Source organism: Schistocerca gregaria, chromosome 8 (genome assembly GCF_023897955.1).
Source record: "Schistocerca gregaria isolate iqSchGreg1 chromosome 8, iqSchGreg1.2, whole genome shotgun sequence".
NCBI lineage: Eukaryota > Metazoa > Arthropoda > Insecta > Orthoptera > Acrididae > Schistocerca > Schistocerca gregaria.
In genome coordinates this window covers 124329832-124349256 of record NC_064927.1, presented here as the reverse complement: position 1 = coordinate 124349256, position 19425 = coordinate 124329832, and the positions used below count along the sequence as shown (strand labels likewise).

At 42.1% G+C, this 19425-nt stretch overlaps 1 protein-coding gene across 1 annotated transcript; it reads right to left on the bottom strand.

Moving 5' to 3' along the window:
* Window positions 1-4444: 4444 nt before the first annotated feature.
* Window positions 4445-18189, bottom strand: LOC126284327 (fatty acid-binding protein, adipocyte-like). The gene is made up of 3 exons (XM_049983171.1): window positions 18007-18189; window positions 14246-14526; window positions 4445-4660 (listed from the first exon to the last, which is right to left on the bottom strand). Exons 1-3 carry the CDS (start codon window positions 18086-18088, stop codon window positions 4610-4612), a joined length of 414 nt encoding a protein of 137 aa, XP_049839128.1. The 5' UTR covers window positions 18089-18189; the 3' UTR covers window positions 4445-4609.
* Between the last annotated feature and the right edge of the window lie 1236 nt (window positions 18190-19425).

Genomic DNA, 19425 nt, shown 5'->3' with positions numbered 1-19425 from the left:
CAAGGGCAAACACTTCACACAAGTTGGCACGGCACGGCCACACAATGCCGAAATCAGCGGACGCACCTTTTGTGACCTGGGCTGTCGGGAAACCTGGCATCCCTCCACCTAGCGACCAAAATTGGGACTCTTTTTTCTCACACCAAGACTTCGTAGCAGCCTTTATATACTTATTTGCACAATGATTGTTAATTTAAATGAATGTGCCGTCGTTGTAGTACTTCATGGGACGAAAGAAGTAGTGAGGGACAGTCAAGTCAGTATAAGTTCTGATAATTTAGAATTTTCACATTTTATTGCACGATTAAAGATTGATACTCCGAGGATGAGGCAATTTTGATTCATTATTTCCCCTGGAAGTATTCGTTATATACCACCCACTCATCGAATATAGATTTATGTATCAGGAAGTCGTTTCTGAAAGTATTTGTTTGGAGTGAGCCATGTATGGAAGTGAAACATGGACGATTACTAGTTTGGACAAGAAGAGAATAGAAGCTTTCGAAATGTGGTGCTACAGAAGAATACTGAAGATAAGGTGGATAGATCACGTAACTAATGAGGAGGTATTGAATAGGATTGGGGAGAAGAGAAGTTTGTGGCACAACTTGACTAGAAGAAGGGATCGGTTGGTAGGACATGTTTTGAGGCATCAAGGGATTACAAATTTAGCATTGGAGGGCAGCGTGGAGGGTAAAAATCGTAGAGGGAGACCGAGAGATGAGTACACTAAGCAGATTCAGAAGGATGTAGGTTGCAGTAGGTACTGGGAGATGAAGCAGCTTGCACAGGGTAGAGTAGCATGGAGAGCTGCATCAAACCAGTCTCAGGACTGAAGACAACAACAACAACAACAACAACCACCCACTCTTTCCCCCAGTTGGAAATATCCCACTAATTTGCATACTTATACTATCTCGTTTTAAAGAGATAACGACAGCTACACTCCGGCAACAGTTTTGGAAACCAAATGGTACACTAGGATAACACTAATTTAACTATTTGTGGTATTCAATCTATTATACAGGCTCTTTGCGTAAGGCGCTCTTTCATTTTGCTGAAAATGGGGCTCTTTACATACCCCAAATAAATACCAAACAATTAAATTAGCCTATAAATGATAACTGCAATTATATTAGTTAATTTCAGGAAGGTTAAGAAAATAATTGGAGTAGGCCTTCTATTGTAAATATTTATTATCAATATATTATGATTTTTTACTCCTTGAGAAAGCTCTTCACACTTGTTTGGAAACCAAATGCTGGCACAGATAATTAGAAGGCCAATTAGCTATTTCTTAAAACTTTTAAAATTTTAGAAAGAATTCTATAAATCGAGCCTAAACAGCGATCGGTGTAAAAAGTTAAGATTCAATAAAATAGTCTCGACCGCAACATATGTCTATTTTGAGTGGCTAAACATCTGTTGCGATCGAGACTCTTTTACTGAATTATAAAATTTTAAAACATTGTGACCTATAACTATCATCTAATGTTAAAGAGTGTGCTGAATAAAGTTCACATCAGATGAAGAACAAAACAATTTCAAATTCATTTTGCAAACAAAGAAATATAGGAACTTGGTAACAAAAATAATAAGCACGTATAAGATGTCAAAAACTATGTTTGGAGGAGTCAGATGAAATACATTTTTTTGGATTTTAAGTGATGACGCCCTACGGATTGCGTGCTGATACAAGTTTCTTTCTTCATCGTCTTCCATCCATCGTTGCCATCTTCCATCCGTTCACTTCTACCGCTGACCGTTGCAGGACATTCCTCCACCTCTTTCTTGTACTTCCCGAGAGTGTCCTACTTATGAGGATGAAATCCAGGAGCATCTGTGGCCACATGTCATCCCCCATCCGAGGCATGTGACCAGCCCACGTCTTGGGGTGGTTCATCTAGTTCTTGGTTGTGTCTGATCCTCCACTAACCGTGTTTGGTTCCAACATGGAAGAAAGATCTTCCGCAGCACTTTTCTATGAAATATGACAAGCTGATCTACTCTTGCTTTAGGATACTCCACATCTCACAGCCATATTACCACTGTAATTTGAGGTATGGTCAGCTGTGCTGTGCTGTGAGTTATTGTTATCTTTTCATAAGCTTTGGTTACTGATAATAACTTGACACCATTGGCTATGAGTTTAATTTGTACACCACAGCACTGAAGATGATCACTATGTGACTGAAAATCGATTTTTCTGTCAATAAACCATCAATATTACAGCCAACGCGGACCTTCTCTCTAATTTCACGTATATGGTCGTTGAGCACACAGCACCCTATGGAGTCGCCAATCAATAGTACCACTGGCTTGAACAAAAATTTTAATAGTCGAATCTTAGATCACCCCGAGAGACAGTTGGATCGAAGCAGTTACGTTAGGCTGTAGAATCATCCTGCCTTGATCCTGGCTCTAATTTCTACATTGCATGACGAGTTCTCCATTAAGAACGCTCCCAGGTATTTAAATTCGCGGACTCTCTTGTAGGACCAGTCTACCACCTGCAGTGATCATAGGTGTTCACTATCTAGACCTTGTTGACGTGTCAGAAAGAGGCAATGTCTTGGCTTCGTTTATGAGCAGCCCAAATTTGCTAGCGACTACCTCCTAGTGTCCTGGTTATTCATTTCAATTCCTCTTCAGAGCTACGGAGGAGGCAGTTATCATCTCCGTTGACTGGATGTGCCAAATTATTCCCTTCCACTTGGATCTCTTCGAAGTCCTCGTTAAAGATATCACTTATGATCTTCTTAAAGGCAAAAATCATCAGAGTTGGGGATAAAGCATCTCCTTACCTGAGATCTGTCACAATTTCAAAGTCACATCTTACTCGGTTTTCTGTCTTACCTTTTCTTCCACTCAGGCTGATCTTTACCAGGCTGACGAGTTTCTGCGGCAATAATTGAATAGCCTCTTTTGCTGTATGCAGTCTTAGGCCTTCTTGAAATCAACAAACAAAGCGTGCAGTTCTTTACTATATTCTCTCGGTTGTCTAGTGAGCTGGCGGACAGCGAAGATGTGATCTTCAGGTGACTGCCTTGGCCGGAAACTACCTGGTATTCACAACTTGCTGCTTCTGCCATGGCTTGAATTCTATGTATGAGGCAGTCAGGATCCTTCATCGAACATTAAATAGGCCGATTTCTCAATAGTTGTTATATTTCAATTCGCCACCCTTTTTGTGGATTGGACAGATCACAGCCGTTTCCCATTATGCTGGTAATTTCTCGTTGGTCCAAATTTTTTGTATCAGCGGGCGTAGTCTTTATGCAAATTTCTCTCTTGCTACCTGGGCCATGTTGGCTTGTATTCCGTCTTCACCTGGGCTCTCACTTTTCTTAAGCGATCTGCTTTGTGTGTTGAGCTCATCCGTTTTGGGTGTGGGCTTATATGGGTCTGCTGTTGTTAGAGATTGGAAATCGAAACGTACTTCGCGTTCAGCATAGTTAAGAATCTAGTCGAAGTACTCCTTCCATTCTCTGGCGATTTCACAATCGTTGGTTTTCATTTTATCATCCGAATTTTGACAAACTTCTATCTCGCCTGATACTCTTCGCTAAAACACTTCACTCTTTGAAACATTTCCCTGGTCTTGTTTCTGATTCCGACTCAACGATGATATCCTTAACATATTTCCTCTTTCCTCTTCTGAGATGCTTGGGTAACTCTTTGAACCTCCTCAAATCGTACCTTACCTTGCATCAGCTCTGTCTCCCTCACCCACTTTTTCTTGGTGTCTTGTCATCAGATGGAATAACAATGAGCCAGGTAGACCACATCGCCATACATACAACAGCCAAAAGATGAGTGACAGGTGTTAACATGGTGCGCGGTGTGGAGTTTGGAAGTTGCTATTTTCCAGTCAGAGTCTTGTTACAGGTGCAATGCATAAATAGGGCCAGAGATAAAATACAGAAGGCTGTCAGATACCATGCTGTGAGGTTAAAGGATGAAGGATCGAATATCAGCTTCAACTTAACGACCGTTCCGAAGTAGTAGGGAGAGATCAGTGAATGAGACGATCAAGGGAGACCCAGATGGCAGGAAAATCCGATTAGGAAAGGAAAGTGCTGATGCTTTGGAAGAGAGACTTTTTTGAGGTAGTGTTTTTATTTCTGTCATTAGTGTTCCTGCTTGTGATCACTTAATTTATTTTGGTTGCTAGGAATCTGTGTTTGGCATAAATTATTGTGTGGTATGTCTGGTAATATGTTTAGTAGTTTATTAATCTGAGTGTGCTGATCAAGTAAATCTTCAGACTAGCTGTGAATTCACTGAAGGTTAATTTCTTCTCTTAAATTATGAACTATGGCGATACAGTTACGTAAAATGTCCGTGGTAATCAGGTAAACGTTGCAATGAACTAAGATGTAAGGTTTTTAATCGTATGTCTTTCATATGGAAACTGAAAGGTGATGCAATGAAAGACAATTCAATAAATTTAGAATTTTATTAAAATTAATTTTCAGTATTTGGTGGTAACTGACATCTCAAATAGATGTGTGGTATTGGACTGTACAATATCATCAGCAAACACTTCACTGAATGTGGAGTCATCATTGAAGTTATGTATCACCAAAGTGGATCTTCTGGTGTCAACTCAGATGGCCTTGAATGTCTTCTTTGCAACAACATTACCAAGAGTGACTGTCTGCAATTAAAAAACAAAACAGGAAAATTACCTTTCCGCCATCTACAATTATGATCAATACATTATTGTTACTAGAATTTTTTCTGTTGTCATTAGTTGGCAGCAGCTGTGAAGATAAAGAACGTAGGTTATTTGTATGGGGTATATGCTACAGCATAAAAGTAGTTATCAGTGGCTATAAAAAGTGGTTGATGTTATAGATATTGCAGATTATACATTAAAATTTATGTTGATTCGTAATTGCGTAACACTGAACGACTTTATTTGCAACAAGTGTCAGCAGTGAATGGAAACAAGAAGCACAAAGAAAAGGGAATGAAATGGAATATCTTTTGACTGAAGATTCCCTTAGTACTTTTGCAACACTGTAGATTTTCTGCTCACTAATATCTGAGACTGCACTTTATTACTTGAAATTTGAAACTGCATCAATTTCGTTTTTGGAAATTTTGAAATTTAACTGTTTGCCGAGAACAGTTTGTATAATTGTCAAGTTTTTTTCGGTTGTAAGTTACATTGCTTAGTTTAGATCCTTAATTAATATTCTTGCATCATCAGAAATTGTTACAATTTTCGTGTTGTCATTGGCAAGTCATTACTGAAAAACCAAGATAATTATTTATGCGAGGATAGAGAGAAATGTGGAAGTCTATGATCTAAACATTTCTCTCTCTGAATTTATTTTTAAATTTCGTTACATGAAGTGGAAATTTTTTAAGCATTTTTTTTGAAATTTATATCATCTATGGTCGAAGGTCGCAAACATTCGTTGTTGCACGTTGTTGATATCTCGTTTAGTTTCCAATCTATGGGACAACGTTCGTGATGATTTTTTTCAACCCGTGATTTATAGGCATAAGGATTCAATGTACAAGCTGCCGTGGGAATCACGGAATCATTTACGGCAACGTCTGAAGATTTGAAGCAAGCTTACCTAGGTTTAAGCTGAACACAGTGTTGCAAATACTTTCCCCAATTCAGAATTGGTGGACAAGTAATAGCAGATAGCCCTCGACCAAGAAGGCGAGTAACATCGTCTCGTGGAGCTCATAGTCAAAAAATTACGGGCTTTGTATACGTCAATCGTCGTCTGTCAGAAAATTTGCAATAAATATTGCAATTTTGAGTACCATTCAGACATTACATTATTGCTGAAAAACTGAACACCCATAGAGTTGCAACAAAATTTGTTGTTAGTTTATGGAAAGATAATCGAATGGCTGTGTACGATAAACTCAAGGTAAAGCTGGACTAATATTTGAGCAGAGCTGGTATGTAAATAACTGAATGATTGTAAAGACATGCATCATTTTATAAAATCATAATACATTTAATAATCGAATAATAGAAAGAACACCAACTGTCCCCTATTATGAAGCATTTCGTCATTAGCCATGAATCTCACTTCTTGTGCTGCTACAGTGTGGAAGATTGTAGTAGGTGTTTATCTGGCGATGACGTTTCAGCACGGTGCCAAGTGCTTGAAATGTGCAGCACAGTATTTGGGACTTGCGGTCTGGAGGATCGGTGTGCCTCTTCTGCATCCCTGGTGGTACCCTTAAGGAAATTAGTAAAAACCCGGACCAACTGTGATAGTGCTTCAGGAATATTGAACCATAATATTCCATCCTTCCTTTCTTGCGAAGAACGCACGATATGGAAAAGGAAAATTACCTCATTCTTTGTAGACGATTTCCAAAAGCACTTATGTATTTTTTAAATGTATGACACGGAATTGTTTAACGGACTTTTACTCTAACTACCTGTTTCAATTTTACGTCATTAGCGCAATATATAAGATCAAACTTTAAGCAGGTGTCATAGTATACGTGAACTCAAACTGGACATTTGTGCAAGAATACCAGTAGCGTTTTGTATATATTTAACAGTTCAGACGGGATAGTAATTATGCAGATTGCCTTATTGAGCTATATGACATGTGATTAGTATTTGATCTTTTATTTCGTGATGATGGTGCGAAACCGAACCTGATAGTTATTATGAAAGCCAATTGAAAAATTGCGTTTCACGCATTAAAAAAGTACTTCGTCCTGTGGTACTCATCCCACGTTTAATAAAGAAAATCTGCGTTTCTAGAGACTAAAACTCTTCCTCACGGTTTCCATACAGCGCGTCACATCTCTTGACAATAAACTTGGCCAGAAACCTAGGTTCAAATGGTTCTAAGCACTATGGAATTCAACATCTGAGGTCATCACTCCCCTAGGATTAGAACTACATAAACGTAACTAATCTAAGGACATCACACACAGCCATGTACGAGGCAGGACTCGAACTTAGGACCGCAGCAGCATCTCGGTTCCGGACTGAACCACCTAGAACTGCTCGGTCACAGCGGCCGGCCAGAAACCTTGGAATGAGCTTTGTGCTCGTGTTTATTCTTGAACTACTTGTTATAAGTCATGTAACTATCGTTTCTTAGGAGATGTCTTCTTTTAAGTGTGGGAAAAGAATAACTTCTTGTTTCAAAACATAAAAACATTATTTCTCAGTATTTCAGGTATTATCAGGCGCATTAACGTCCTAACAGCGGCTGTTCACATCTTCTAGTATCTATCGTCATCGCGAGTTTGCAGTAAACTTTGAATTTCCCTCCTTTCTGGAGCCATTGTTCTGAACCACACAGTCACTTCCTGTTGAGCCGCTACTCCCATGCCTTTGTCACTTGTTCCGTGGGCTGATGTCCATTCTGACGTCATGACTTGGAAGAACGTCGTGCAAATCGCCTGTATGCAAACACACTTACGAGATAAAACATTATAGCCACTGCCCACCGCGACACCGAATGCCGCCTGGTGGCATCAAAAAGAAGTAACGCGGTAAGGAAAATAAACTGAGGGGAAAGAAATCGCAGTACCATGGAGGAGTTGTGAGTGATAGGCGAAAGTTGGTAGGCGTGTTTCTACATCTGAATGATCATGTCTATTCAAACGTCGCCCCAGTCGCATAAGAGTTGTGCTAGTAGCGCCGCTATGCGAATGCAAATCAGGTTTGTTTTAAACGTACACTGTAGCGGTGGTGAGCTTCAGTGAGCTTTGGGACTGGACGCGGTTAGTTGATATTAGTCTAGAATGCCTTTAAGACCTCAAGGGTACCACTATCAACACGCCATTGAGTTTGAACGAGGTCCTGTTACAGGGCGACGAGAAACTGGATGTTGCTTCTGCGATACTGCAGAAAGACATTTCAGGTATGTAGCCACTGTACATGACTGGTAGCAGCGGTGGTCAGGAGAAAGTACGGTCGCAAGGAGACTGGGCTCCGGGCTGCCACGTGGTGCTATCGAGAGGGAAGACCATTGTGTCCGACTTACCGCTCTGTCGCATCGTAACTGCTTTTGCAGCAGCAGTTGGCACCACAGTGAGAGAAAGAACTGTAACGAATGTGGACTTACGCGTCAGACGTCATGCAGATTGCTTTCCACTGACACCAAACCACCGCCATTTGCGACTTCAGTGGTGTCAAGCGAGAGCTCATTTGAGGGCATGGTGAGAGTCTGTTGTGTTTCCTTATGAAAGCTGGTCCTGCCTCAGCGCCAGTGATGGCCCTGTTTGTTATAACGCGACCAGATGAGTGCCGGCAATCCGAATGTCTATGTGATAGACACGCTGGACCTACACCCTGAGGTGCGACCTCGTATGACGGCAGGAGCACCATCGTGATCATCCCACGCACCTTCACTGCAAAATTGTACGTCAGTACGGTGATTCTACCAGCTGTTCTGCCATTCATAAGCAGTATTCCAGGGGATATTTTCCAACAACGCTAGCCCACATACCGCTGTTGTAACCCGGTATGCTCTACAGAGTATCTGCATGATACCTTGGCCTGCTCTATCACCAGATCTGTTCCCAGTTGAGTACGTATTAGACATCATCGGATGACAACTCCAGCACCATCCACAAACGACGTTAACCATCCTTGTGCTGAACCACCAAGTGCAAGAGGCGTGTAACTCCATTCCACAAAACCGACATCCGTCACCTAAAAAACACAATGCATGCCCGTTTGCATTCTTGACTTCAACATCCTGTGGGTAACACCGAATGGCTTATCAAGCGCTTGCATTAGTCTGTGTTCTTGCAATGTTAACCACTTAAATATATTATCTGGACAAATGTGTTATCGAAATTCCATTACTCTACATTAATTATTTTTTGATGTTGCCATTCTCTTTTCCGTCAGTGTATATAAGCGGAGTGGAGATGAATGGAGAACCATTCTAGCGATGACACAGTCCCTAAATGCGGAAGCACCTCTTTCTTGAACAACTTCGATAAATGTCAGATTGTTATAGACCGGCATCTGGGAAAAAGCGTAGCGGAAACAGTGAACGAGATGAGAAGTTAGCATGATATTGTATGGAGCAAAAATGGAAAGCGGTTCACATCGCATGAGGGAACATGCAGATTACTGCTGTAGAATTGGTGGTGGCCTGTGGCAAGTCTGGCGACAGACTACAAAGGTGGCTCAGGCACTATTATTTGTGAATATACCGATCCGCTGTCCTCATCTCGTGGTCGTGTGGTAGCGTTCTCGCTTCCCGCGCCCGGGTTCCCGGGTTCGATTCCCGGCGGGGTCAGGAATTTTCTCTGCCTCTTGATGGCTGGGTGTTGTGTGTTGTCCTTAGGTTAGTTATGTGTAACTAGTTCTAAGTTCTAGGGCACTGATGACCAGAGATGTTAAGTCCCATAGTGCTCAGAGCCATTTGAACCACCGATCAGCAAGTGGGGCTCCATGGCAGGCGACCACCAATGCGTTGCCGTCTTGACCCGACGACGTCGACAGTTACGATTTCTGTGAGCATGGAATCATCGACATTGGATTGTGGGTCGAGCGGACGTCTCGCCGGATGAAAAATGTTACTTGTTACTCTCGTCTGTGGTCGTGACCGGCTAGCTCATCATTCAGGCGAATGGTTGCTGGATACATGGACCTCGCCACCAACGCGGGCCGATGGGCACAGTGATACGCTGGAGGGAACCCTCATCTGGGCATCCATCTGGCCACTGGTTATAATCGTACTGTGACAGCTGCGAATTACGTGAACGAGTAGCGAACAACCTGCATCCTTTCGTGCTGCTTCCCTGACAGCGATGCTACCTTTCAGCAAGATAATTGTCCATGTCAGAAGGCCACAATCATGCTATATAGGTTTGAGGAGTACGGAGGCGAACTCCGGTGGACGTCTCGGTCCCCACATTCGCCTGATCTGAAGAGAATAGAACGCATCTGGGACGCTATCGGACGCCAGCGCGGAACTAGCAAAGCACTGACCAGTGGTAATTTATGGAAATGACTGACATGTACGTACGCATCTATTTCGTCATGTCTCCGAAAATCTGCTAATGATATGTCGAGTACGAGCACAGGTAGAATCGCTCCTGCATTTCTTTCCAAAGCTGGTTATACCGGTGGTCACATCGTTTTGGCGCATCGTTGTATCTTTTGATCTATGACACAGCTGTGTATCTGCAGTGACTGCCACTGAAAAATATGCGGTTTTTTCTTATCTTATTGTCACTAATGACAGTCCCTGATTTTATTTTTGCGATGATGGGTTTCGATTGTCACCTACAGACATCTACAGATCGGTGTTGCTGCATGAGGAGCCTCGTAACACTGAATTGAAGATAGCTGTAGATCAAAACTGAAGACGGTAGCTTCAAAGGTAACAGCAATGAGTATAATAAAAGAAGAAAAAAAGAACCTGTTATCAGCATACTCGAAATGGTTTGTGTGTTCGGTTTATGAAGCACAGATGAAGACTAGTATGTAATCCACAGCTGTGGAAAACCGCTTAAAACGAGACCAAGGCTGATCGATACGCCAGCATAAGAGCTGTTGATCTTATTCGTATGGGGCGTATCTCTCTTTAGTGCCCCCAACTTTCCACTACGTCAGAACGAGGCACTGAGATCCGGGGCCGCTAAGGTTCAAGGAATGAAAGGTGAATGGTCGAATTTTAAAAGTTATTTCACTTGCTTCCCGGATCATGACACTTGTGATGCGTGGGAGATGCCGCAATGGACAAGGATTCAAGGGAAATATGGTTCAAATCTTGATTTAGCTTGTTCGTAATTCTCCTAAATCAGTTATGGGGAACGCCAGTATGATTCCCTCAACAACGCAGCGGACGGTTTATTCCTCCAACCTTGACCGATCCGAGCAACTGGGCTGACGCTAATGTCCCAAATGAAGTCGATATCAACGGGACTTCCAATGTAAGATCTCTGAATTTCCTATCAGCCAACGAAAACGTCTGGAAAATTTCGTACTAACGTTAGAACGATATTCGTATGAGGAACACTGAGATTAACAGAGAATCCGAATATCTACAAGTTCCTTTGGCTGTTTGGATGAGGGAAAGAACTTTGACAACATTATTACGGAAAGAGAGAAGGAAGTGTGTGATACTGTCTGTAGCATTTGACAGTGCGTTATGAGACCTAAGTAGAAACCCGGTTTCTGAAGTACATGATTTTTGTTCAGAGTTATTGAGATGTTTGAGAAAACCATCCATGACGAAACTGGTTCACCCAAGATCTAGATTGTAATTATATCCTCAGATTTCAAGAAAATTGTAATAATCCCACAATCAGAAAAATCAGGTGCCTACAGATGTGAAAAGTACAGGACCGTCAGTTCAGTAAATCATAGTTGTTAAATACTAACACCAGATGTCTACAGATATGTGGAAAGTCTGGTAGAAGATCAGTTTCAGTGCCAGAGAAATGTAATAACACCCAAAGTTGTAATGGCTCCACGAATAATCTTAAAAGGAAGATTGTAGAAAGAAAAATTCACATTTGTAACATTCATAGATTTATAAACAATACGTTTCGACAGTGTTGATCGAAATACCTTTTGTAGAACTCTGAAGATATCAGGGATAAATTACAGTGAGCTACAACTTGTACAGAGATTACATTGCAGTTGTAAGAGTTTGATCGTGATACAATTTTTTATAACTCTGGGAGGAAAAGGTAATCTACATCCTGGACAGAGACTACATTGCAATTGTATGAGTTAAACGATATGAAAGTTTGGCAGTATATGAGAAAGGAGTGAGACAGGGCTATAATAGTCCCTCAGTTTTTCCATTTTTCCATTGAACAAGCAGTAAATGAAACCATGGAATAATTGGGAACAGGAATTAAAGTTCGAGGAAAATAAATGATAACTTTAAGCCCTGCTAATGGCATAGCTATTTTATCAGACGCAAAGAATCTGGAAAACCAGTGTAACTGGATAGAATATATCTCGAGAATCGATTGTAAAGTGAATACAACAAACATAAAACAATGTTAATAGAGCGTAGTCAAATTAAGAGTAAATCTGGTGATGGTGAGGGAACTAGATTTGACAATAAGACAGTGAAAGGAGTAAACGAGTTTTGCTATTCTGGCAGTAAAATACCTGACGAGGGCAATAGTAAAGAGGACATAAAATTCAGATTGTCGATACAGGAAAAGCTTTTCTGAAAACAAATTATCACGTAATATAAACGTGTTAGTACGTCTTACTTAAAATCTTTTTTTGGAGTGTTATGAGGAAGATGAAATGTGAAGACATGAAGAGAATGCAAGGTTTTGAAATGTGGAGGAACTGACTGGGTACATATGACAACCAACGAAGAATCACTTAATCAGATGTAGAAAACAAAGCTTTATAGAACAACTTGACTATGAGATGTGTAAAAAAAGCAATGTTCGATCTGGCAACGCTGGTGGAGTCGGTCTTGGCCGGGAGACAGGGGAATATGTGATACGTCATCAGAGCGAATTGGAACGCGCTTGTGCCACTTGGGCTGTTCGTAGCAGTTTCTTATAGCGAACCCGGTTTTGCCTGTAGGTTATGACAATGAGTAATATGAATTTCGAACAATCGTATGCCGTCACATATTGCTTCTGACTTGGACACAGTGCAACAGATAACGTTAGTAAAATTTCGGCATACATACAAAGACACTGTTTTCTAAGGGCCCAAGTGTTTTGATGGTTTAAGACATTTACGGAAGGAAGACAGTAAATTGAAGAGGAACTTCCCAGTGGAAGGCCTTCGGTCTCAAGAACTGATGGAAATGTCGACAAGGTCCGGGATTTGCGATCGGAATGTTTGGGGACAGTGGAATTTGAGTCACATCACCGTCTATCAGACATCGACCAATGAACTGGGGATGAAAATCTACTTAAACCTGGCTCCGTGAAGCTTCACTGAAGACCGATAGAACATGAGGATGGACTGGTATGTTGACTTCTTTGCGTCGAATGAAATTGGTCCCCTTTTCTAAAATGTGTCATTACCAGTGACGAGACTTGGGTGTTTGAGTATGACACAGGAATCAAGCGCCAGAGTATGGAATGGTACACACAAAGTCCACCAATGTCAAAAAAAGAAAGAGTGAACAATTTAAAAAAGCTTTTTTTTTATCAAGAGTTTATGGCTCGAGATGAAGGGGTTAATCACCACTTTTGCCAACAGATGTATGCGAAAGGGTGGTACATGTGAGAACAAACATCAGGAACGAGTTGGTGTTGTATCACGACAATGCAAAAAGATCATGTGGTTGAGACCAGACATTAAAAAAAAAATAAAAAAATAAAAAAAACTGGGTGTTGGATCACAACAACATACCTCGTCCCACAGCAATGTCAGTAAAACTTTTTTTGACCAGCAAGAACATTCCTGGTTCCTCAGCGCAGCCTCCTTATTCCCCCGACTTGGGTCCTTATGCCCTTTTTCCCTTTCCAAGGAAAAAAAAACCTGAGAGTCATCACTTTTGGGTACCGAAAAACATTCAGGCGGCTTTAACCGACTAGGTAAAGGTTATTCCAGCATTGAAGTTCCAGCAATGCTGTGAGATGTAGAAAACCATCTCCAGTGCTATGTGGCTTCCCAAGGCATGTACTATGACGGGAAAAATGCTGAACTGTAACGCTGTTGGAATGAAACAGATGAAAAAAATCCAATCTCATTTCTTTATGTACACACCTAATAAAATAAAGGAGGCTTTTATAGGACACATCCAGACACATGAAGAAACAGCAAGTTTAGTAACGTAGTGATGTTGGGGCGTTTTAATTTAGTAATACGTGCAGATATTTAGACTAGATTATCTTCAAATAACGACGCGGCCATCAGCTAAGAATCGGTGTGAAGGTACGCGACCTTTACTAAAGTGTACGTTTGCTCTGGAAGTTCTATGTTTTCACTGTTGCCACTTCTCAAATTGACTACTGTCCTATCCATCCTTTTCAACAGGATCTGCGCAAATCTATGCATATCTTCTTATTCTACACATGTTGTAAAGTGATATACCGTGTTTTTCTGTTCCTACGTAAAGACTACCCTGAGGAACTACTGTAGGTTTTCCTTATACGGATTTTACTAACAGATAAATTGATTTATGAGGGAGGTTAATGTGTTTGGCTTACTAGTTATCTGGACAATGATACTTAGTGCTGACGCTGTGGAGCTGGGACAGGTCGCTAGTCCAGTACAGATATTTCTGCAGTGGGCTAGCTTCTGAGTGGCACACATTCTCTCTGTTCCATGTCTCACCTGCAGAGCCTTGTCAGCCGAGTACTTTGTCTCCGATGTGATGATCTTGCCGTCCGGGTACTTCGCCCAGTGCACCACTGTGTCTCCACCCTTGACAGAGTACTTGCTGCGTGTTGTGCGGTCCCACATCGTCTCGTCGAATTCCTCGTCCAGCTTGCACTTGGTGTCAAACTTGCGGCCGGCCCCTTCCAAACTGAAAGTGTACTCGTCGCCATTCACCGCCAAACCGATGGTTATTTTGGTTCCCAGTATTTCTTTCCGCCTATCTGCATCGTCGACACCTGTCAATAAAAAGAACATTAAGGACGCACACACCTAATTAAGATACAAATTTCTGTTTAGAATTTCCTCTTTGCTTGATTTCTTTTCAGGAGCAGGACGACTTCAGTAATATGAGACTAGGTTCACAACAACCTTCCACGCGTGAGTGCTCAAAGTTAAGATAATTATAATAATGAGCGTATGGCATTGGTAGCCGGGAGACCCCTCGCGGGGCGGTTCGGCCGCCGCTCCAGAAGTTCTTTAACGCCACTACGGCGACTTGCGAGTGGATGAGGATGAAATGATCTCGAGACAGAGAAAATCCCCCACTCCGCCCGGAATCGAACCAGAGACCCCGTGCGCAGGAAGCGAGAACGCTACCGGAAGACCTCGAGCCGCGGACAAAGTTCAGATGGTGATGATTTTTGGGTATACAGTCGGTTTCATAGTTACGAGAAGTAATACTGCTGATACTCAAATAAACATGGAACTACGAGGATTGACGTTTCCTGTGCTAAGAATATTTCCCTCTGTTTGTGGTGGTCAGCAAGCATCCGTATCGAGTCCAAGACATCTGCGATGGGGCCTGTTTATTTTTTAACATTGTTTTCCGGCCCCACAGTAGCGTTCTAGTGCGTCACTTTCTGGTGACTAGAGGGACAACAGTCCTCGAAAACACCCCATATTCGACTGATTTGTGCTCATTCCCCAGACTCAAATCTGCTCTCAACGGGCATCGCTTCAACAGAACATGCAGCGATTCTGAACAGCTATCTGCTCGAAACCTTAGCAATGGTGTTCGAGAGCCTCTACGATCAGTGTTGTGAGTGTTTGGTGATGGAAAGCGTGTATGTTAAAAACTCTTCCGATAAATGTTTTCAACATCATTCTATACTTCATTTTGAGCTAACCCTGAAACCTACAGGACCCGCTGCGTACACTAGAGAGAGATACACTATTTGACGTCGCTCTTAATATAGTTTTGGCCCACCTTTGCAATGCAGTACAGCAACTAATCTAAGCATCATGGATTACACAGGTTCATGATACGTTTCTGGAGGTATGTGGCATCAGATGTGCACCCCCGTAAATGTCAGGCCTATGGCTTGAGGGCGCAAAGCTGACGCTCGTTAGTGATCCGGATACGTCCATCGAATTTAGATCAGGCAAACTTGGTGGCCAACACATCAACGTGAGCTCACTATCACGCTCCGCAAACCACACTAGGATGGCACTGGCCTCGTGACACGGGATGTTACGCAACTGCAAGATGACATCGCCGTCAAGTAAGGTAAGGTCTTATGGGACCAAGCTGCTGAGGTCACCAAACCCTTAATTAACTTAATTTAAACTAACTTCCACCAAGGACAACACACACAACCATGCCCGAGGGAGGGAGCCGGGCAGCCCGTGACAAGGCCATGGCTACCGCGTGTCGCCGTCAGGGGAAGAGATTAGATTTGGTTAGATTCAGTTTTCATTCCATAGACCCAAACATGAGATGCGTGTGGAACAAGTCAGAAAGTGTAATATAAAACATATAATACGTTTGAATATAATGCTCAGTACCCTGGTCATTCGACAGGAGGTTGTCAAAAATAGGAGAATACATTACCGTGAACTGGAACTGCTAATATATACAGAACTAATACCTGTCAGAATGAAACGTAGTTCCGCGCTTTTAATAAATTTATCATACATAAAATACCTAATCTGGCCTGTTGTGACCAAGTGTTGTCAAAACTGAAATGTAACAGACATTTTTACTTAAGTTGGTTTAATAGTACCTGTTAAGACATTCATCAGACTGTGTTTAAACTGTGGTTTATCTGAAACCAAGTTTTTAATGGCAGTTTATTGAAAATGTGTTTTCCTGAATATTGGACCCGTTTTAGGACCAAGTAAGTCTTTATGTAGATTGTTCTTATTCTAGTATTGATACTTTGTATTGAGCTATTGGTTGGAAATAGAGATATATTACTTGCAACAAATTTCGTTAAGAAACAAATATACTGAGAAGCAGTGGTTAGAATTCAAAGTTCCTTGGACAGGTTTCTACACGATATTCTTGAATTTACACCACCAATGAATCTTACGGCCCGCTTTTGCACGGTGAGAAATTTTTTTCGGTTTGACGAGTTACCCCAGAATATAATCCCGTATGACATAATACAATGAAAGTAAGCAAAGTATGTAAGTTTTTTTCTGTTTATATCTCGTACATCTGACATCATTCTCGCTGCAATTACAGACTTGTTCAGACGCTTAAGCAATTCTGTGGTACACCCTTCCCAACTGAATTTGTTATCAAATTCCAGAAATTTAAAACTGCCAACCTCTTCGATCTGCATGTGTTCATATGTTATACATATGCTGGGAGGAAGTCTCTTACCGTTCTCAACTGCATACGGTGGGTCTTTTCAAAGTTGAATGACAATGAGTTAGCTCTAAACTGTTTATTAATGTCAATGTGGTCTGCAGTTATGTTTATATAATCCAGAGCCGTCATGGTGCCTCTAAGCACTACCGCAGATGCCATGAAAGCCAACGTGTATGTAGCATAACACTATTCTAGTCGGTCTGCACTCCTGTTTTGAGCTGCCGCTCACCTGAGTGATAGCTTGTCTGGACACAACCATCGATCTAGTGGGACAAAAAACGTTATTCATGCGACCAAGTTACATGTTTCCATTGATTCACGGTCCAGTCTCGATGATTCTGCATTCACTGCAATCGTAACTGACTGTGTTGTTGAGTCAACACGGGAACACGTAGGGGCCGTCTGCTACAGAGTCCCATTTTGAGTGTCGCGCGCTGACCGGCGTGCTCCGAAACACTTACGCCTACGCCAACACGTACTCTGACGTCAGAGCTGTCTTTACAAAGCGGGAACACCTGAGAGCTCCTCCAACTTCTCACGGAAGTTGCTCTCGAAAGCCTGCTCGTTATTGCTTAAGTCGCTTATATCTGTCTGGTTCCTTATTGCTCCAGTATCGTCGTCAAAAGCGTTGCCATTCGCCACTGCTCCGCTTACATTGTGTATTGAACCAGGGACCTAGCAACGACGGTGAGGCTTTGGCCCGCTGTAGGCCACAGTGGTCCACAATCCCACAACAGCTCACAGAAGTCCGCCCACCCCACCGCTGCCCCACACCGAACCCAAGGTTATTGTGCAGTTAGGTCCCTAGTGCCACCTCCCCTCCTCCCCTGGAACTTCTCATACCAGGCAAGTGTACTCCAAATGTCAGCGTGTTAGAGTTATTATGGTGTACGTGTACGGGGAGACAGTGTTTGTGCAGCAACAGCCGAGATAGTGCAAATGAGGCTTCCTGCTCAGGAAGCAGCGCGTTAGACCCTGCGGCTAGCCGGGCCCACTTCCTTCCTTCCTAACCTTGCCCCGTGGCCTCAACCCCGCCAGCTCCACATTCAGACCCAAGGTGGGCAGTGATCTTTTGGCTCACCAGCGTACGTATCGTACACTAAGTCTGAAGAGAACTCACCGACGGCTTGCAGGAAGGCGTCCATGTTCTCCTGGCTGGTGACATCCAGCTCGTACTTCTTCCCTGAGAACTGTTTCACCATTTTGACGAGATGTGTGTCACCGGAGCAATGCAGTGCAGGAAATTGTATACTGGTATCCTGGTGTACTACAGAGACAGTATTTATGCAAAGCCCGTACAACGAGCAGGCTGAAAGCCCCACAGATAATGGGAGGCAGTGGTAACAAGGAGCGTAGGCTGTCCAGCAAACAATGAGATAACAAATGAGAGAGTCGAGGGCCTAAGTGAGGCATTTACGTATTAACAGGGAGGGAAGTTCACGCAGTTGCGTAACTGCAGTAGGCGCTCCCTTGTTCTTTTAGTACGATGAGCTCACTTAACAGCGTCTGAGGTATTGTGCATGTGACATGTCTTGACAGAAAGAAACGCTAGATATTAAGCTATCCTCTTTAGATATAAGCACTGCACGCTGCCTCCACGAAAAGAGGCAGGTTGTCGGATCACGTGAAACTGCATGACTCGTCATAACGTTACTGCTAAGGTAGCCTCTTTTAGGGATTAAACATCGTATTCGGAAACGGCAAAGAATAATTTGCTTTCGGAAAAGAAATTCCACCGTGCAAGTACTGCATGTAGTTGTTTTACAAATCGGATTCACAGACTGCGAGTTCAGTTCTCGCGTGAACCACACATGAGAGAAAGGAACAGAGGATCGAAGACAGCAAGTAACAAATAGAAAAGAAACAATGTTTGAAGAACGTATAAAATTCTTCTCTAATTATACAAGCTACATAAATACGCCATCATGACAGAAACAAAATAACATAAAATTACATTTACGTTTCATTTGTATGTAAGTGTTAGTGGGTAACGACCTACCAACAATTTCGAATGTCCACTGTTCAATCCACAGGCGTTCTTATGACTTTTTGCTTATTTCCCCTTTGACTCTAATTTACTAGTTTCGAGTCCACGTTATGACAGACTCGGTAAGACAGTTCAAAGAATGAAGGCAGCCAAGAGCGTCATCTCAAAAAGGACCATGTCCTTCAATCTAATCTTCGAGTTGAAGATAAAATTTGCTTACAACCCGCGAGGATGATTCAAATGAAAACCTTATCAGTAGAATAAAATTCCTAAGATTAGCAGTTTCTATTTGAAAGTTAGCAGAAGTTAACCTTGTATTTTGGAAAATCACCAATAAATGGATCTTGCTGTTGAATCATAGAAAAGGAACCTGCGTCTGTGTAAAGATGGATAAGTATTTATTGATTTGCATAGCGTTACAGTTCTGGAACTCCAATTTGTGATAAGGTGCAGGTGCCACTTGCTTGGACGGGAGATGGACGGAATACTTTTATTTTTTTATTGAAAATTTTCATTTCTGAGTCCGAATTTGGGAGCTGTGAAATCCGTTCG